The 22,046-nt window shown below is 45.3% G+C and overlaps 1 protein-coding gene across 1 annotated transcript in view; it reads right to left on the reverse strand.

Annotated features, from left to right (window-relative positions):
• LOC126278787 (POU domain, class 2, transcription factor 1-like) overlaps positions 1 to 22,046 on the reverse strand; it is a 545,915-nt gene that overhangs the window by 207,710 nt on the left and 316,159 nt on the right. Inside the window, exon 3 of the mRNA XM_049979063.1 lies at positions 20,650 to 20,733. Coding sequence (XP_049835020.1) covers positions 20,650 to 20,733 — 84 coding nt within the window. The remainder of the gene's footprint in view (positions 1 to 20,649; positions 20,734 to 22,046) is intronic.

Here is a 22,046-nt window from a genome sequence, read left to right on the forward strand (position 1 = left end):
GCGCCTAGAACCGCACGGCCACTTCGACCGGCCGTGTAAAATGCAGTTTCTTTTAAATATATGAAAAAAAAATTATGAAGAAAAAAATGTCGTTTACTTTCCGAACGACCTTCATAGTTCACACTCGCGAGGAACCGTGGGGCGCGGCTTCACTTGCAACAGCCTTCATTATCGGCAGGGAAGGAGTGTGCTGATAACGTGTTCCTCCCACATTGCTCTGCGATGACACCCTTGCCAACAGCTGTTGATCTGTACCGCTAGGTCCCCTGGTGACGACGGTGGTGTGGGTATTTTTCTCTCCTTCTCCTTGCGGACAGATATGCATTAAACGGTGGTGACTGTTGCTGGAATCACGCGCCGGGCCTTCCGGGAAGCGCTCCTTTGTTTCGGCCCCCTGGCCGGGTGTGATTAGCGGAGCGTCGGGCTCCACGGTCCGCCGGCCACGCAGCTGCGGCCGTGGTCGGACTTTTTATACAAATTGGAGAAACCCGTATAAATGGAATTGGCTTCATTAGGCCCGTCATTGTGACCGCATGCGGGCGCGGCGCCAGTATCTATCTCTGTGTGCGCGCGCCCTGTCGCGCTTTTTATTCGGCCGCCTCCAGAGGACACAGCGTGAGTAATGCACCCACCCCCACCCCCACCCAAAAACAGCCCGCATTGTGGCAGCTGCCGCCCCCACAGAACCGTCCGCGGGTGATCGGCACGTGATCTCTGGCAAGCGACCACCGCCCCATCACTCTCAGAATACTGTATCGGATTTGGGAAGAGATAATAACTGCATGCGCTCCTATTCGCGATTGCACAAACTGTGATCGTGGGAAACTGTCTCCCTTGTCATAGTGTCATTGTTGTGATATTTGGTTGGACGACTGGTTCGGTGCATCTCTCCGCGGAAGTCTCTCCAGCTCTCTACAACTAAACTGAGGTGATAAAAGTCATGGGCTACAAAATGTGTAAGACAGGCGAAATACCCTCAGACTTCAAGAAAAATATAATAATTCCAATCCTGAAGGATGCAGGCGTTGACAGATGTGAAAATTAGCGAACTATCAGTTTAATAAGTCATGGCTGCAAAATACTAACGCGAATTCTTTACAGATGAATGAAAAAACTGATAGAAGCTGACCTCGGTGAAAATCAGTTTGGATTCCGTAGAAAATATCGGAACACGTGACGCAATACTGACCCTACGACTTATTTTAGAAGCTAGATTAAGAAAAAGCAAATCTACGTTTTTAGCATTTGTAGACTCAGAGAAAGCTTTTGAAAATGTTAACTGAAATACTCTATTTCAAATTCTGAAGGTGGTAGGGGTAAAATACAGGCAGCGAAAGACTATTTACAATTTGTACAGAAACCAGGTGGCAGTTATAAGAGTCGAGGGGCACAAAAGGGAAGCAGTGGTTGGGAAGGGCGTGAGTCAGGGCTGTAGCCTATCCCCGATGTTATTCAATTTGTATATTGACCAAGCAGTAAAGCAAACAAAAGAAAAATTCGGAGTAGATATTAAAACCCATGGAGAAGAAATAAAAACTTTGAGGTTCGCCTTGACACCGTAATTCTGTCAGAGACAGCAAAGGACTTGGAAGAGCAGTTGGACGGAATGGACAGTGTCTTGAAAGCAAGATATAAGGTGAACATCAACAAAAGTAAAACGAGAAAGCCGGCCGCGGTGGTCTCGCGGTTCTAGGCGCGCAGTCCGGAACCGTGTGACTGCTACGGTCGCAGGTTCGAATCCTGCCTCGGGCATGGACGTGTGTGATGTCCTTAGGTTAGTTAGGTTTAAGTAGTTCTAAGTTCTAGGGGACTGATGACCACAGCAGTTGAGTCCCATAGTGCTCAGAGCCATTTGAACCAAAACGAGAATAATGGAATGTAGTCGAATTAAGTCGGGTGATGCTGAGGGAAACGAGACACTTAAAGTAGTAAAGGAGTTTTGCTATTTCGGGAGTAGAGAGGATATAAAATGTAGATTGGCAATGGCAAGGAAAGCGATTCTGAAGAAGAGAAATTTGTTAACATCGAGTATAGATTTAAGTGTCAGGAAGTCGTTTCTGAAAGTATTTGTATGGATTGTAGCCATGTGTGGAAGTGAAACATGGACGATAAATAGTTTGCACAAGAAGAGAATAGAAGCTTTCGAAATGTGGTGCTACAGAAGAATGCTGAAGATTAGATGGGTAGATCATATAACTAATGATGAAGTATTGAATAAAATTGGGGAGAAGAGGAGTTTGTGGCACAACTTGACTAGAAGAAGGGACCGGTTGGTAGAACATGTTTTGAGGCATCAAGGGATCACAAATTTAGCATTGGAGGGCAGCGTGGAGGGTAAAAATCGTAGAGGGAGACCAAGAGATGAATATAATAAGCATATTCAGAAGGATGTAGGTTGCAGTAAGTACTGGGAGATGAAGAAGCTTGCGCAGGATAGAGTAGCATGGAGAGCTGCATCAAACCAGTCTCAGGACTGAAGACCACAACAACAACAACAACAACAAACCTTCTAATACCGTGTCGAGCAGCAGATCGACGTGACATGGACACAACAAGTCGTTTGAAGTCCCCTGAAAGAATATTGAGTCATGCTGTCATGCTGTCTCTACAGCCGTCCACAATCGCGAAAGTGTTGCTGGTGCAGAATTTTCTGCAAGAACTTACCTGCTGATCATGTCCAACAAACGTACGATGAGACTCATGTCTGTCAATCTGGGTTGCCAAATCCAATTGTCCAGAATGTTCTTCAAAGCAACACGAACAATTATTGTGGCCCAGTGACATGGCGCATTGTCTTCCATAACAATTCCATCGTTGTTTTGGGAACATAAAGTCCATGAATGGTTGCAGATGGTCTCAGAGTAGCCGAACATAACCATTTCCATTCAAAATCGGTTCAGATAGACCACAGAACCCACTCCATTCCTTGTAAAGGCAGCCCATACCGTTATGGAGCCATCAACAGGTTGCACATTGCCTTGTTGACAACTTAAGTCCATGGCTTCGTGGGTTCTGCGTCACACTCGAAACCTACCATCAGCTCTTACCAGCTGAAATCGGGACTCTTATGGACAGATCACGGTTTTGCAGCCGTCTGAGGTCCAACTGATAATTCCACGAGGCCGGCCGACGTGGCCGAGCGGTTCTAGGCGCAGGTTCGAATCCTGCCTCGGGCATTGATGTGTGTGATGTCCTTATGTTAGTTAGGTTTAAGTAGTTCTAAGTTCTAGGTGCCTGACGACCTCAGATGTTAAGTCCCATAGTGCTCAGAGCCATTTGAACCATTTTTGTGCGCCTACAACGCAGAATATGAACGACATGAAGGTTGTTGTCCACAACGGACAACAGATGCCACCTAGCAGCATACATTACTGCTTTCAAGCCCTGTTTTCTTGTGATACTTCTGGAATTAGTAAGGTGAGTACAAATTTAGCTAAATTTATGATGAATACAAAATATTCAAATGTTGCGAAATATAACGAAAAGGATGAGAACGTACTGTAATGAAAAACACGTAGCTGCGCGGATCACTATACATCATGTATATAATACTGGTATACGTAACTGTGTGCACGTGCAGATGCAATTGTGACACTGCGAGTTTTCTGAAAGTAAAAAAGAAACATAGTAATTAATACGAGAGCAAAGCTAAAATAGTAACTACTGTAGGTAGTTACTTATCAAGAGGCTAAAGAACGTTCCGGATATCTACAGGAAAGCACGATTGTACGCCTAAACAACCACCAATAAGCGTTTACGGGTTTTTATTGGGGGGGGGATAAACTGAAAGGCGGAAATGCTTACGAAAGAAAAGGTCTAAAAGTATGTTTAGACGAAACATTTTTGTGGAGTGGATCTATAAGGTAATCACCCAACACCAGGGCGTCGAAACCGCCTCCATCGTGTGATTCATCATGTTTTTAACTCAACTAAGGAGGCGTACAATGCCAATGAGGTTTGTCGTATAAAACACATTGAAACATACGAGCAGACCGTACGTGGTAAAATCTGCATACATGCTATGGTACCGGCACTTCTGCACACGTTCTAGCATAATCTTGTGATTCCAGTTAAAAATGCACTGCAATCTGGTTCATACGTATATGTTGATATTGAAATGATACGCCTTCGATAACAAACGAAGTTCCACAGATGAAACCTGTACTTCGGAATGTGTGTTGGAGAATAAAACACATTACTGAAAAAAGCAGACGCACTTCATTATAAACGTTTCCATTCATTCCATTATGTTCGTTGTACCAACAATCCTTTACAACATTGTATAAAATTTCGTGTAAATGAAGTTACTCCAAAATCTCGGCAGATAAAAAAAGAAAAAAAAAAAAAGAAAAAGCACAATCTACGGCACTGACTATAGAGATTGGTAGTAAAGTCTTTACGGATTTATCACATGTTCAAAACTTTGCATCGATGTCCTCAGCGGTTCCGGAAACGTATCTCGTTAGCGGTTTACATGCTTTATCCAGTTTTAAATTCAAATAGTGAACGAGCACACGAATAAAGCTAACACGTGTTCCTCGGTGCTAATCCTACATCTAGAATGCACAGTGCAAATGGATCCTTTGATGCAAACGACGACAGGCGAAGATTTTTTGCGTTGTGGGTGCGCAGCCTGTAACCGTTGGTATAAAAGAGCAGCTTAATTCTTTACTGACTTGTATTATTGCCATGGAATAGATAGTAATAAAAATATTTTTAAAAGTCTGCTACTGCGTCGATAATGGCTTACATAAAGTACTGCGCAAGTTACGTGTTTACATGCGTAAAAGCACAGGTTTCAAGAGTTTGTTATCAGTTTTAAGAGCTGTGGGAGACATCGGGTTTGATGCCTGTATGTGTTAAGCATCTCTTTTCGTGCAACCGTCTTTTTATGTTCTCAAAGTGTTCTGTCTCTCTCTTCACAGAAATTCACACACATGAAACACCTAAGCCACAGTTGGAAAAACTGTGAATGGCGCGTGTGTGTGTGTGTGTGTGTGTGTGTGTGTGTGTGTGTGTGTGTGTGATGAATGAGGCGCAGTACCTTGGAAACACAAAAAGGTGATTGCAGGGAAAGAGGCATAACAACACACACGTAAAGTTGTAAGGACAGACCACGACAGTTTTTGAAAACCAGAATAAATTCCTTTAACGTGTCTTGGTAGATTTGAAGAAAACACGTCTGGTGCAGTGATATATATTATTTAAATCATCAGACAGTACTAAATACTCGAACAGGTTATATGAATTGGCGTTTTATTTCTCATTTTGGCTGAGTGAGAGAGCAACCCATTTGCGGCTTTCGAACAATGGAAGTGCGTGACCTCGAACTTTCAGAACTGCGCGTCAGTGTTCTCAGAATATAAATCGCTCGTCTCAAGCATAGTGGTACGAGCCATTCTCAAGCAGAACTGCGGGTCTTGCCGCGAGAGACGTTTAAAGGGTCAGTTACTCACGGTCTAAGAGAGGAACTTTAGTCACCAAAAAAACAAAATCTAAACATAATACAATGAAAAACACACATATTTCGATGACATGCCTTATTTCTGTACTGCAAACGTCTTGATGTGTGCTTCTCTACGCAATATAAGCTCTACATGAGAATGATCGCTAATTTTTATAAGAGTGCCATGTGGGAATCGACAAGTAAAGTGACACGATCCTCATTTCGTCGTCGCAGCTCACCGAAGCACAACCCTGTGTTAAATATGCTTGCAAAAACTTAGATTATGACTTTTCCATACAAGTGTCATCGTTTGAAAACGTAATTAATGCGACATGTGATATTTGACTGCTCAAATGCTGATATGAAGTTGAATCTGAAAGAGTGGCTTTAGTTAGATGCTCTGTACGACTCTGGTTTGACTGCTTCACCAGAGATCCCACACCTACACTTTGAAGACTGAAAAGCACTGCAAAACTATCAGGTCAGTAGAAACAATTTGTGTTTGAGATAAGGCTAATTATTTTAACCGGACGGAAATATAGCAGTAAGTCACGACGTGTGTGTGTTTTTGGTACTATTATATCGATGACTTTTGTTTCTTCGAGTTATAAAAATTCCTCTCTCACACCGTGTGTAGGTGATCCTTCAAATGTTTCTCGCGTTAAGACTACCAGTTTTAAATGCGAATGACTGATGCCACTATCTTAGGGATGAGCAATATGTAACATGTTGGTGAATTAGTCACTGTCCAGAAAGACCTTCAGGGTTTGACGGAGAACGTTTAGACGCATTAATCCACAACGATTCATTATCTTTGTATTCGAGAACCAGCAAATGTGATGAACTGTGATCATTCCATCATCGTGCGACATTTGCATGCAATGGCGAAGTTTCAGAAATCGGATGTATGGGTAGCGCATCCTCTACGTGAAAGTCACAAAAATCTGCGGGTCATCATAAGCACAGCTCTGCCTGCTCATCATCAATTGGCTCGTGAACAACACCCTGTATCGTTACTGGTGACGCGAAATGGTGTCTTTGTGCTAACGTACGGAAAAGATTTGAATGGTTGAGCCGAAACAAAGCAGCAACTCTCCATACAAACCACCTGCGCGCATCCACGAAAGATAATGTTGTGAACCTGATGGAATGGCGACGGTGTTGTGTACTACGAACTCCTTCCTGGGGTGTAACCATTACTGTTGATATGTGTTGTCAGCAACTGAGACGCCTCTAAGACGCAGTCCACGAACAACGACCAGGGAGATTGCGTTAAATGACGTTATTTCACGGTAACACCCGCCATCATTCTGCTGGGCTGACGAAAGACCTAGACAAAAGACACTATACAGTAACTGGGCTGGGAAGTCATTCCACATCCATCTTATTCATCTGATGTTGCGCCCTCAGATTGTCACCTTATCCGCTTGCTATCAAATACCCTTCAAGGAATTTCCTTTCCGGACGAAAAAGCGCTCGGAACATGATTTCGTCTCAAAACCACGTGATTTCTACAGTCGTGAAATCGAAAAGTTATCCCAGTGTTGGTGAACTGCGAAGGAGGATGTATTACTGACGCGTACCTGTTGTGTTTTTTAAACTTATGTGAAAACGCTGCGAACGTTTATGCGTCAACTCAACATCCTCTAAGCGCATTTTCGTGCGATTCTGATCGTTCGAACTCATTGACTTCGCTTGTAAGCACAAATCGGCAAGACACGCCGCCTGGTCGGCTTCGGCTGGAGCGCAGTGCATGACACTGTACCTGTCGCCGCCTCGCAGCACAGCACGCCGCCTCGGGCGGCAGGGCAACACGCCCCTCTCGCCGCTACGCCGTGGGGCCTGGACAGCAGCATCGCCTCTGGCCGGAAGTGCACTTTGCGGGGGTGGCGGGGGTGAGTCAGCGCCGGCCTGTGCCCGTTCCCACGTCCCGGATTCCCGCAGAATCCCTCGCGCCGGACTCTGCTGGCGCTCGACTCCACGCACTACGTCGCCGCTGTCCTTGGAGCCTCGCATCCTAGAGCATCACTTTTTTTTTACCACCCCTCCCTCCTCGACAGCTTTTTCTTTCTTTTCTACGCCAAAAAACCGACGCGCAGCATTTTACTATTTTATTACGGGAATCTGCGGAAGCGCGCCGGCTCGGATTCGACAGGTAGTGTTCAGTCCTCCTCTCCCCCCCGCCCCCCCCCCCCCCCCCCCCCCCGTCAAACAGCGGTCCTTCTCAACGGAGAAACCCCTGCGGTGTATAGAAAAGCGGGCCTTTTCGCCCAAAACGCGCTCTTTATACGGCCAGCGCTAACGTCGTCGAGGGGGGAATGGATCCGCTGGCGGGGAGAAAACACGCCGATCGTTCGTTAAATTTATAAAAAGCCGGGAAAAAGCGCCACATAAAAGAATATCTTAAGGCAGGCCCGCTTTTTTCCCGTAGCCTGCAGCAGAGTATGGGAAACGAGAGATAGGTAGCGACGGGGAAAGAGAGAGAGGAGGTGGGAGATGGAGAGAGAGAGAGAGAGAGAGAGAGAGAGAGAGAGAGAGAGAGAGAGAGATACGGGGCAGGGTAGATGTGGAAGAGAGCAGAAAGACGTAGCGGCGACGCAGCAGAGTTGGAATTGAATATTCGCGCGCGAAAAAACTGGCTGCCCCGCGGACGCCTGAACACCGCACTGCTCCTGCTGCCGACGGGCCACGCCGCGTCGGCGTCTTTTGTTGTCGCAACGAATTCAAGATGGCCGCGAAGCGACGACCGGCGGACAAGCGCGCACCGCCGCAAAAAGCCCCCTCATATATTCAAGATGGCTGTCGCGCGCTCATTTGTCAGGCTCACGTGACGGGACTCGAACCGCCGACCGTTTCTCCCCTCCACCTCACACACACACACACACACACACACACACACACACACACACACAGAGTGTACATGCACTCATGATCTCCAGTCTCGGTAGTCGCGAGTGCCGGCCCGCAAATTAAAATTTGAAATTCTTTTATACCCACTGCAGATGGCCGCCCTCTGTCGGCGCCGTAACGAGGCAGATTCCGGCCCGCCAGTCGGAGCCAGATGCCGTCACTTTTTGCTGCGAACGTGCTTTCTCCGAGGACCGTACGAAACGAAAACGAGCGTGCTCCGTTCTTTTTTTTTAACTTTAGTATTGTCCTCTAACGGACCAAGAAGAGGTTTTGGCAGTTTATGCCAACACAATGCTCTCAGAACCACTCTCGCTAATCAGCAGAAAAAATTTTGAATGGTTCGAATGCTTCAAACGGCTCTCCCCACTACGGGTGTTAACATCTGAGATCATCAGTCGCCTAGAACTTAGAACTAATTAAACCTAACTAACCTAAGGACACCACACACATCCATGCCCGAGGCAGGATTCGAACTTGCGACTGTAGCGGTCGCTCGGTTCCAGTCTGTAGCGCCTAGAACCGCACGGCCACTCCGCCCGGCAAAAATTTTCAATAACAAGCTTTATGGAACTCCAGTATTCCGCTCTCTCTCTCTCTCTCTCTCTCTCTCTCCCTGTCTTACTTGGTCCTATTTCTTTTTAACTGATATACATAGAAAGATATATCCCTTATCATTTAGCTACAAAACAGCAGATCAGCAGCTGGAAGCAGTTAATTCCATAAATTATCTGGGAGTACGCATTTGGAGTGATTTAAAATGGAATGATCATATAAAGTTGATCGTCGGTAAAGCAGATGCCACACTGAGATTCATTGAAAGAATCGTAAGGAAATGCAATCCGAAAACAAAGGAAGTAGGTTACAGTACGCTTGTTCGCCCACTGCTTGAATACTACTCAGCAGTGTGGGATCCGTACCAGATAGGGTTGACAGAAGAGATAGAGAAGATGCAACGGAGAGTAGCGCGCTTCGTTGTATGATCATTTAGTAATCGCGAAAGCGTTACGGAGATGATTGATAAACTCCAGTGGAAGACTCTGCAGGAGAGACGCTCGGTAGCTCGGTACGGGCTTTTGTTAAAGTTTCGAGAACATACCTTCACCGAAGAGTCAAGCAGTGTATTGCTCCCTCCTACGTATATCTTGCGAAGAGACCATGAGGATAAAATCAGAGAGATTAGAGCCCACACAGAAGCATACCGACAATCTTTCTTTCCACGAACAATACGAGGCTGGAATAGAAGGGAGAACCGATAGAGGTACTCAGGGTACCCTCCGCCACACACCGTCAGGTGGCTTGCGGTGTATGGATGTAGATATTTTAGTCTCCATGAAATGATGGTATGGAAAAGGAATAATGACTACATGGTTTGTTTATAGAAATAACAGACTCGGACACGAAGTCATTCACCTTTTGTTATTTGCGCTCTAAGGTTACAATTAATGACACTGAGGGGCAGCACCTCGTCTATGTAGCTTCTTAGTATGTCTGAACTGAGGACCGGATCTGAGACGGGGAGGCGGCGGCGGTGGGGGGAGGAGGTAACTCTGCCGCCGCCCTGGGCAGTAGGTTTCTGGTGGGCAGCAAAATCTTACATTTTAATATGGGTCCAAAAGGCCGAATGCAACTTTTGTATAAATGAAGAAACGTGAGTCATAAGTTGCAAACAGAAATCATTCCTACAGTCTGCTACCTTACTGGAAATTGTATCGGTATTGTGAAACAGATGACAAAGAAATCGCTGTCTTTCGAAGTCAAAGATTGCTATTGGCAGTGTTGGCAACTCACTTTGTACAGTGCTCCCACACAACAATCGAAATGTATCTGCGTTAACTTGAAAGTCACTACACAACCGAAAAACTTCATAGTAAGGAAATAAAGGTACCGGCCGTTGTGACCGAGCGGTTCTAGGCGCTTCAGTCTGGCACCGCGCGACCGCTACGGTCGCAGGTTCGAATCCTGCCTCGGGCATGGATGTGTGTGATGTCCTTATATTAGGTAGGTTTAAGTAGTTCTAAGTTCGAGGGGACTGATGACCTCAGATATTAAGTCCCATAGTGCTCGGAGCCATTTGAACCATTTTGGCCATCGGACACGCATCCCGTCCAACCCAAATTCTCAACGTGTCGAGCGCAAGTATCGCCCCTTCCATTAGCCCAACATCTCCCACATATTTATATAAATGACTATTTCCCATGGATATGATTTCACAAGCGCCACTACTGAGGTAACTGAGGTCACATGTAGGAGCAGTTTGCACAAACACAGTCAACGTATATTAAGCCGCTAACGACAATCACAACGCAAATTTTTTCTTGTCAAGCCAAGTGCGGAATAGCTGAGTTTCTTTGTGCAGTCCGCAGGAGCGGTGCTGATCGTACGGCTCCTCTGCATTCGCGAGGAAGCCTCATTGAGAACGGACAAGCCTCTTTATACGCGACAATGGCCCGTCATAAAGCCGCGCCATATGAGGGGCAGGAACTCGCCGCTGCAGAACGCTCGATTCGCGGCCTTCTCCACTTCTCTTCCTCCCTCCCCCCCCCCCCCCCCCTTCCTCCAGCCGCCCTCACTCTTATTCGGCTGCACCACCCCCTCCCCCTTCCCTGTCCCTCCAACTCGCGCATACACGCCCTCCTACCTCAAGGCCGCGACGGGCAAAAATTCTTTTCCTCCTTTTATGAAACCGGATGCTGAAAATCTGTGATGAAATGGGAATGGCCGCGGGCTGTGTGCAGAAGGGGTGTTTTGGTTTTCTTTGCCTGACCTTGGCTGCCTCCCCCGCTATTGTGTCCGCCGCCATTGTGGTGCCTGCTGCTGCTGCCTCGCGCGCATCACCTGGTCGTCTGGACGGCTCGCCCCCGGCGCAAATCTGCACACCGCTCAGCCTGCCCTGACAACAAATTTCCCCCTGTCGTGCCGCCCCAGATAGAGCTAAATTACCCTCCGTCGTACACATATTGAAGAAACTGGTACACACATGCGTATTCAAACACGGAGATTTGTGAATAGGCAAAATATGGCGCTACGATCGGCAACGCCTATACAAGCAACAAGTTTCTGGCGCAGTTGTTACATCGCTTACTGCTGCTACAATGACAGGTGATCAACATTTAAGTGAGTTTCAATGTGGCGTTATTATCGGCGCACGAGCGCTGGGAAATAGTATCTCCGATATAGCGATAAAGTGGGGACTTTCCCGAACGACCACTGCACGAGTGTACCGTGAATATCAGGAATCCGGCAAAACATCAAATCTCAGACATCCCTGCGGCCGGAGAAAGAACGGGATCAAAGACGTCTGAAGAGAATCGTTCAACGTGACAGAAGTGCAACCCTTCCGCAAATTGCTGCAGATTGCAGAACTGGGCCATCAATGTCAGCGTGAGAACCATTCAGTGAAGCATCATTGATACGGGGTTCGTTGCCAATACCCACTCGTGTACCTTTGATGACTGCACGACGCAAAGCTTTACGCCTCGCCTGGGCTCATCAACGCCGATATTGGACTGTTGAAGACTCGAAACATATTGTCTGGTCGGACGAATCTCGTTTAAAATTGTATAGAACGGGTGGACGTGTACGGGTATGGATACAACCTCATGAATCCATGGATCCTGCATGTGAGCAGGGGACTGTTCAAGATGATGGAGGCTCTGTTATGGCGTGAGGCGTGTGCAGTTGGAGTGATATGGGAGCCCTGGTATGTCTAGATATGACTCTGACAGGTGGCACGTACTACAGCATGATGTCTGATCATCTGCATCCACTCATGTCCGTTGTGCACAACGGAGGACTTGGGCTATTCCATCAGAACAATGCGATATCCCACACCTCCAGAATAGCTGGAGAGTGGCTCTAGGAACACTCTTCTGAGTTTAAACACTTCAGCTCGCCACCAAATTCCCCAGACATGAACATTATTGAGCATATCTGGGATGCCTTGAAACGTGCTGTTTCGAAGAGAACTCCACGTCCTCGTACTCTTACCGATTTATGGACAACTCTGCAGGATTCATGGAGTCAATTCCCTCCAGCACTACTTCAGGCTTTAAGTCGAGTCCATGCCACGTCGTATTGCGGCACTTCTGTTTTCTCACGAGAACCTTACACGATATTAGGCAGGTGTACCAATATATTTGGCTCGTCAGTGTAATTGGTCTGTAGGTTATAGTCACTATATTTTCAAATATTTTGTAAGGGGTCTTTTATAAAAGATTTGCCACGACATTATTTTACAGTGTAATAAGGATTTTAGCAATGCGCAGCATGTAAAAAATTGTGAAATGTTTGTGAGGCCAGACTAAAATAATTATAACATTATTGCGCATTTAATATTCAAGCCAGGTAATTGTTCCATTGGCCCCCTCTGCCTCTAAAATTTATTACATTATGGCACTCTGTTACATGTCGATAAATTCCACACTGTTGTCATGTTGTACAAATTGGACCTGCCCAAGAGAGCAAAGTAACTAATTACAAGGTGCGTTTGAAAAAATCAGTAAATGGTTCCAGAAATAAAGGAAACAAAAGTTGCAAACAAAAATGTCTTTACGAACCTTAAACGTGAACACCATAGTTACAACACATTTCTGACACATAGACCGAAAAGCTATTGGAAACTGTCAGCAAACCCTTCTTGTGGATTGGCTTGAAGGACCGTGGTCACGCGCTGTTGCATACGCCCAACGCTACAGGAGATGAGGCCTGGTGGTACTAATACGATCCGGAGACCAAGGGACAGTCAGTGGAATGGTGTCCATCGTCTTCCTCGCCTCCAAAAATGAGTCCACTGACAAACCAAGAGAATAACAGGATGTTGATCGCCATTTACAACAGTGACGGCTTGATACCTCATGAATTTCTATCCGAGGCAGGTGGGGAAGACAATGACGAACATACCGTTGACTGTCCCTTGGTCACCACATCGTGTTGGTAGCACCAGGTGTCATCTGCGGTAATGATGCGGATATCTAACACCAGGTGATCATGGCGTTTCCAGCGGTTCCGCAAGAAGCGTTTGGCGACTGTTTTCAATAACTTTACAACTGACGTCATTTGTGTGTCGTAGCTGACTGCGATTACTCTGGATTCCAGTAAAAAATTTTTGTTTGTGCCTCTTGCTTCCTTTATTTCCTGAGACCACTCACTGGTGTTTTGAAACGCATCTCATATAATGGGACTATGGATGCGACCAGTCTGTCGGAAGATATAAAACAACAGTCTTGTTCTGCACATGTTGGCCTGTCATTCGAGGGGCTGAGAGATTTCGTTCTACAAAATAAAACAAAACAATTATCTCTAACAGCCACACAATTTTAATGATAGCTACGATGCGTTTCGAGCGGTATGCCTTCATCTTCAGGTGAAAAAACATTTTTTACCATTCCGCTGGTGACGCATATTTCTGCAGAATGCAAGAAGTAATCCACATTAATTTTGATATAAAATAATTGTTCTGACGTATATGCTATTGAAAATATCATACTGAAATCTGAATCATGAGCACTGATAAAATTATAATACGCACACGAGGGTCTAATACCGCGAAACGTGTGGTTTTAGTAACATTTTCTTACGGATCGAGATAAATTTACCTTGCTCCGTCTGACAAGAATATTAGGTAGGCTGTAATTCTCAGCTAGAAACTACGCATGCAGTGAGATGAAAATGTGTGGGGGAGGGGATCAGCATAAGTTTCCAGAAGTGGCGTGCTTAAGTTGATGTAAAACTGGAAAAGTTAAGATAGGGAAGCGACCGCGAGGAGCTCACCGCAGTCTGGTCTATCATTTCGTCGCAGGGGAACCTGTGCGCTGGAACGAGATTATTGCTCACAGACCCGGAAATAAGAGCGCTGCCTCCACATCTGCGTAGAAAATCAGCGTAATGAATACCTCGAGGAAACAGGGTTAAATGTGCGTCGGACAGATGCGCTCAGATAGAAGGGGCGGCGGGCTTGCAGTAACCAGTGACAAGTGCTGAGAAAGATAAGCCAGGCCTAGTAAATAACCCAATGCGTAACGAGCAGTTTCATACGTCAGCTTTCGTCTTTCCATTTGGGTTCCTCGTCTGCAATTTATTCAAGTAGTATAGAGGTTAAATGAGTCTCGCCGCATGAAAGCGTACGTTGTATTTTTTTTTTTTTTAAGTAATACATAGCTTAGACCTCTTCCCTGTTTCATCATTGTCAGCACCTGTCAACGAGAAAAAAGATCCGTGTCTGGAGACATCGAGGTCATGAGGAAGATGGATGTCAGAACTGCAGTGTTCATAAGAAATTATTTCTGAAAACTATATATATGGTGATGGAATGTCCGAAATAAGACAGCGACGTGATAAGAATACAGAGCTCCTTAAGTTAGGCGCACCGATATATTTCTTATTTTGCGCGTGCCTTTTTTAATAGCGCTACCTATGTTGTGCGATAGGTTCATAACACTTATCAAATTTCCAACCACATCGTCGAGAACGGAATGTTAAACGCTAATTTTCCTTACTTCCTGTCAACGGTCTGTTACAACAAGTTATGTGCAGTATTAACTTTAGGGTGTCAGTTATCGCAGGAAATTGAGTCGCCGTTTTCGTAAACGTCAGCACCGATCTTTGTTCCCCTCTTGCAATCCAGTAAGAAACCTCGTTGGCCCATCTACCATCCCTTCTACTAAATTCATATCTTACCCATGCCCCCCTCCCCTCACTTTAGTACAGTCATAATTGTGTCTAAACTACGTGTTATCGATTCTGGATGCCGAGCGCAGAGATTGTTATCGAATTTCGGGTTTTATTTACGACCAGTCATTTTATAACGTTTTTAAAATCTTTAAATTGCGGCATTAGTCAGATTTCGAGCCACAGCAGACTAATCGTAATATGGTGCGTATTTACAGGCACTTTATATTTTGTGCCACGTGCAAATAGTCTTTCCTCTTTTTTCCCACAAAGGCCACTGTATCCCTACCATCTGCACTTCCTCAAAATATGAAGTGTCTGCACGTACTCACAACTAACGGCTAACCTGTAATATCTATAAATCTGCTTAATGAGACGACAAAAAGTTCTGTAAATTTTATAAATCGACTGGTCATAATTTCCACACAAATCATCCGCGATAATTGCGCTTTCCGCTCCAGTTTGTTCGTTCCCGGACTTATATGTTCCTTCTAAAAGTACGCTTCAGCCACACAGCAGGTGAATCCCTTCCTCACCAATGTCCAACTGGGTCTTGGATCCAGATCTATAGGTCGCGCTATTGACGAGACGTTATCACCTAATCTTCGTTTTTCTTTCATCTCTTCTGGAAGAATACCTACTCTTGCTCACTTGCGACAAGTTAAAAACATTGAATGTCGGGTATGGTGAAGTTGGCGTTATCGCCGTACACATCCTTCCAAGTAAATACGTAGCACAGCATAGAAAGAGAGCGTCGTTTGTGTTTGGAAGAAATGCGCAGTGGATGCCAATGGCTAAGAAAGATTGATTTGATGCCACAGAATCTCGCAACATTCTATAATGCATGTCAAATGGCAGCATGCACACGAATCGTCAACGGGACGGAAAGGGTAGGGACGTCAACCTCAAGTACTCTCGGAGAAAAACTCGTAGCGTTGACGTAGGTCAGGGGAGTCTGGCGCCGTCTGCTAAGACAGGAAGCTAACCTGTTCTCGTTGCACTCACACAAACGGTATTACTATAATAGATATCGTACTTTTCTGTCTTCTTTTTTTTCTTGTTGTTTGCTTTACTTTCGTGAAGGCTCTAAGAAGACTCGGATATTTTTCCTAGGGTGTTGCTTGATAAAAGAATCCAAAAAAGCGAAAAATTATTCACCTTTTACAACATAGGAAAAGTCTGCACTCTACATAAATAATGATATAAATTGATGCAGCAATTAACATAACAAAAACTGACGTCGTTTCTTTCTTATAAAACACAAAGGAGAAGACAAAAGAAAACCCTACACTATCTGATCAAAAGCATCCTGACACATGTAACGACGATTTGACCAGTAGATGTACGAGAGGCGGACCCGCCAGTAAAAAGATTTGTGGGGTATAGGGTTGTCAGAAGATAAGCAGAAACAACAGCATGGTTCAGTTAGGATGGTTCAGTTACTTCGAACGTGGATGCCACCTGAGTAACAAATCAACCAGGTTCATTTCAACCCTTCGAAAGCTGCCTAAGTCTACTGTTCGTGCCGTGATGCGAAGAAGTAGTGCAAAGGACACAACCAAACCTAAACCAAGACCAGAGCTCCTGCATTGGCGCACCGTAACAGTCGAGAATTACCGAGGGGTGGGCGAAAGAACGGAATGAAATCAGCGGAACGGATCATCTGTGGTCTAGCCGACCACTTAGCACAATGATTGTGCGTGGGAAGTTAAAATGGATGGGGTACAATGGCTGAGCAGCTGCTCATAAGCAACATATTTCTGTTTTAAGTGCTAAGCGACGCTTGAGATAGTGTAGGGAGGGACGCCACTGGACAGTGTATGACTGGAAACAATTGGAGTGATGGAAATGGCAATGCCGTGTGGCTAAGGCCTCCCGTCGGGTAGACCGTTCCCCTGGTGCAAGTCTCTCGAATTGACGTCACTTCGAAGACTTGCGTGTCGATGGGGATGAAATGATGATGATAAGGACAACACAACATCCAGTCCCTGAGCGGAGAAAATCTCCGACCCAGCCGGGAATCGAACCCGGGCCGTTAGGTATGTCATTCGGTCGCGCTGACCACACAGTTACCAGGGGGCGGACATTTGGAGTGATGAATCATGCTGTAAACCGTGGCAATTCGATGGAAGAGTTTGGGTTTGGCGGGTGTTCGGAGAACGTTACCTGCCATCTTGTGTAGTGCCAACAGTGACTTAAGAAGAAGGTGCTGTTACGGAGTGGGGGTGCTTTTCGTGGTTCGGGAGTGAATACCTTATAGCGTTTAATAAAACGCTTAATTCTGAGGGATATGAGCACATTTCACATATTTGTGTACTGCGTACAGAGGAACAGTTCGGAGACCATGACTGTATCAGCATGATTATGCACCACGTTATAAAGCAGCATCTGAGAGGTCATGGTCTGTGTGCAATATCATTCTTGGGATTGGCTTGCTCAGACATCCGACCTGATCCCGATGGAACACTTTGGGAAGAGTCAGAAGGTTAACAACGCTGAAGATACCACCGTCTAACCATGAAGCTGCATCTGTGAGGTCATGGTCTGTCTGCAATATCATTCTTGGGATTGGCTTGCCCAGACATCCGACCTAATCCCAATGAAACACTTTGGGAAGAGACAGAACGTCGACAACGCTGAAGATCCCACCGTCTCATATTATTACGTTCTCTTGTTTCGGTTCTTGCAGAAGAATGGGCTACCAATTTTCCACAAACATTCAGCAGGCACCTCAATGAAGCTGTCTCCAGCAGAGTTCAAGCTGCCATAAAGGATGACAAACTTCGTATTAATGCACCTACTAAGTATCCGGATAGTTTCGATCAGACAGTGCACATTCCGACTGATCGCATTACGAAGGTATCTCATAACTTCACTTTCAATGTTTGGCATTGGGTGAAGCAAAGTGACAATTGTGTTGACTTTTCACCTATTGTCAGCGCACCTCGGACAGTGAAGTTGCGTTCCGTTAGTTCCGTTGACGCCCAATATCAATCGATCTTAACGGTACGGTTCGAACACTTACCCCTACGGCATGCACGAGGTCAGTTACACTTCTGGTGTTGCCTTCCCATCACAATGAAACCATCCCGCGACAAATGCGCCTGCCGCCTCGAACACTTGCCGCCTAGGGAGAGCAGGCGCTGCGGTGTGACGCCTTTGTGCGGCAGAGCTGGGATCGGCTGGTCCCGTCCTCGCCCGCCTCCGCCTTTGGCTCGCCAAATTATGGCAGGCGGCACGGTGAGGCTAGCCCACGACAAAGGAGGCGCCCCCCCCGCGGCGGCCGCTACAAAGCGGCCATTTACATAGCGCGGTTTTTGTGCGCCGGTCCAGCGCTAATGACCACACAAAGACGGCCGCGGTACCTGGAAAACGTCACGCACCGGTACGCCACGCCCGCCGGACCCGGCAGTACCTGCTGTTTCCCTGTTCTGCATGTCACTGTCCAACAACACTAATGCCGTTGCCACCATCTTCCTCTGTTACGCTACCCAGCCGTGTAGAAAAATCACGTGAAAAGTGAGCTCAGTACAATTTCAACGCATGCAGTTTATTTCACGTTAGAAAAATAGTAATGATATTAAAGCAAAAACGAGAGAGAGAGAGAGAGAGAGAGAGAGAGAGAGAGAGAGAGAGAGAAGAGAAGAGATATCCCAATACGAGGTTTGTCCGGAAAATACGTATAAAAGTTGAATAATGTCTTTATGTTACAAGTTGCAGTCACGCCTGGTGGGACTAATGCTGTAATCAATCCCATCAACGCTCCAGTTCGAGTCAGAGCACTCTGCGTGAAGGTGGGAGTGTGCGGCAGCTTGTTGACAGTTAAACCTTTTTCACCTGCCGTCGACATGGAGCTCTCTCTGATTGAGGAACAGCGCGTCAACATCAAGTTTCTTGAAAAGCTAGGCAAGAATGGCCGTGAGATTTTTGAGTGTTTGAAACAGGTTTACGGAGACAATTCTCTGAAGAAACCAACCGTGAACTAGTAGATTGACAGTCAGAATGATTGCTGACGAGCTGTCAATCCTCAAAACAATCGTTCAGGAAATCCTGACACAAAAACTTGAAATGAAAAAATTGACAGTCAGAATGATTGCTGACGAGCTGTCAATCCTCAAAACAATCGTTCAGGAAATCCTGACACAAAAACTTGAAATGAAAAAATTGTGAGCGAAAATCGTACCGAAGCTCTTGACGCCAGAACAGAAAGCAAAGAGGGTTGGGTGCTGTGAGGATTGGTTGGAAGCAGAGGAACGAGGGGACTTTCTCAACCGAGTGATCACTGGAGACGAGTCCTGGTTTTACGAATTCGATGTGGAGTTCGAATCTCAAAGCAAGGAATGGAAACTAGCAGGAGAACCGAGAACAAAAAAGCCGCGAAAATCAAGGTTCAATGTGAAGACAATGTTGATTGCTTTCTTTGATTCTAGGGGCATTGTTCAGAAGGAATTTGTCCCTCCCGGCCAGAGAGTGAACGGAAATTTTTACGTTAAAGTTCTAACACGTGTCAGAGCTCGTGTGGCTCGAGTTCGACCGGAGTTGGCAAAAGGTTGCATGTGGATCCTTCACCACGACAATGCGGCCGCTCACACGTCGCTCGTCGTGGGCGAGTTTTTGGCCCGAAGCTCAATCAACGTGACAAACCACCCCCTTTATTCACCCAATTTAGCCCCGTGTGACTTCTTCGTGTTCCCGAAATGCAAAATCATGCTCCGGGGGCGGCACTTGGGAGATGTGGAAGCCATCAAGGCGGAAACGACACGGCAACTGAACTACATCACAACTGAAGACTTTCAGCAGTGTTATCAACAGTGGAAACGGCGTTGGCAGAAGTGTATCGCGTCTCAGGGCGAGTACTTTGAAGGAGACCATATTGTAATACCTGAATAATTGTAAAATAATTATTCAACTTTTATACGTATTTTCCGGACAAACCTCGTACACCTTCGATACTTGACAGTAAAGTTCAACAGCCAGCAACATCAAAAACATAACATGAAGTAATTGAGTGTTCATTTCCTAGGGCTGGACAAATCAAATGGAACAAGAACGAATTTAGCAACATCTACGAAATGTTGTAAGTACAATGTCAAACTATTATAATGTCATAAAAATCAGGAAGTGCCAGAACTCTTTATAACCTGAAGGTACAATGCCCTAGATGAAGACAACAATAAAAAGGCAATTACAAATATATTTCAGGTCTCTGCAGATGCGTTCCAAATAATAAAAGGAAATGTAAATAACGCGAAAATGTGACTGACCTGATATATCACTATAATAAAATTTTAATTTTGTACACCAACTGGTAAGGGTACACTTGAGAAGTTTCAGGAATTTCAATTTTATGCATATACGAAAAACCGTCTTCAATCAAAAACATTATTTTCAAAAACACTGCGAATTATATCCTCTCTTGTTGTTCAGGATTGTCACGGAAATGAAGCCTTGTCTTTATGGCCACAGCTATTCACATCTTCGTCTATATCTGTACTTCGCAAGCCACGATAAGGTTTGTGGCAGAGGGGTGCATAATACTACAGTGACATTACACGCAACTTGCTACATTAATTGAAGTTACGCTGCAAGATATAGTGCACAATAACAAGAAAAAAACTGTGGCTTACATAACCCTCGCAGCTTTTCCTCCACCAGTGGTTCTCTCCTGCATTCCGAAGTGTGAGACGGGCTTAGCTTGGTAGAGCTATTGCCTGCAAAAAGCGAAGGTTCCGCGTTAGAGTTCCAGTCTGGCACACAGTTTTAGTGTCAGTAAATCTCATGTTTGCACACACACACACACACACACACACACACACACACACACACACACACACACACACCCGCGCGCACGCACAGCTTCTGAGTGGAAAAAAAACGGTCTTCAGTTTTGTGTTCATTAAACTCAGCCATAATAAGGCACCAGATGTTTGGGACATTCCAAAACATGGTGCCCAATGCCCATACGACCAATAAAAACACACAATTTGATAATATTAAACGACTGTTTGCACTCATAGCACTCATAAACATATAATTACATTAATGTTTTATTGCTTTAAGTGATGAATTTCAAGTGCCATGCGACCCTATTAAAATTAAAATTTATTTCCATTTTGCTGTTGAATTAGAGAAAGTCGTCGAAAAGGACATTCCTGTTAGTAAAAGGTAAATGAGCAGGCTCCGAAATTGCGTGAATCGAAAAGGGTAATAGATAGTTTGGTATTTTAATTTAAATCTACAAAAGTGAAGTCCCGTAGTGTCTGAAAGAGAAAAATGAATATGAACCCAAAATTCTAGTACGTTTCGGAGTGCAGACAGTCCTTTGATATTTCCTCCACCTCCATGCGTGAAAGAAGATGTTTGGCGCTCTGATATGTGGGAAGTGGAGAACAACCACGCATTAGGTACTCGTAGATCATTGTTCACAACATATTTAGATCGTCTTCTGCATGAAGATGAAACTAAATACGACATATTCACTGCAGAATGACGCGTGATTTTTATTTGTTTTAAACTGAAAGGGCTGAAAATCAAAGAGAGTGAATTGTCAGCGATATGAAAGTACTTCGGAAAGGAACAGATGGGTACGTAATTCTAGTATTCATTCCTGAAGATCAGACTGTGATCTTTCCAGCAATGACGAAGGGTATGTGCTATCCTGATAAAAGATCAATTTAGTCATTTCATTGTTCCGTTACTGATGTATCAGGTAACGCGACAGATGTGGGAGTTCTTATTTCGGCGCAGCCGCTCACTGGTTTGTAGCTGGTCACGTCCCATACAGGAAATCAATGGCGCAATGCCCGCATTTCCAGCTCCCCCTATCTCAGTTTTCCATCAAAACTACCCCATCGGAAACCCGCATCAGTATGAAACTGTTTACCCACGCGGAAAATAGTTTTTCCTACTGGCTTGTTCCATGATTTCTACAGCTTTTTTTTTAGCATAATTAAATGTATGACTCTAGAAATAGATCTACACACTAGCTTCTGAAGGACTCGATGGGCCGATAGCCCACAGCAAC

Source organism: Schistocerca gregaria, chromosome 6, assembly GCF_023897955.1.
Source record: "Schistocerca gregaria isolate iqSchGreg1 chromosome 6, iqSchGreg1.2, whole genome shotgun sequence".
NCBI classification, from domain to species: Eukaryota; Metazoa; Arthropoda; class Insecta; order Orthoptera; family Acrididae; genus Schistocerca; species Schistocerca gregaria.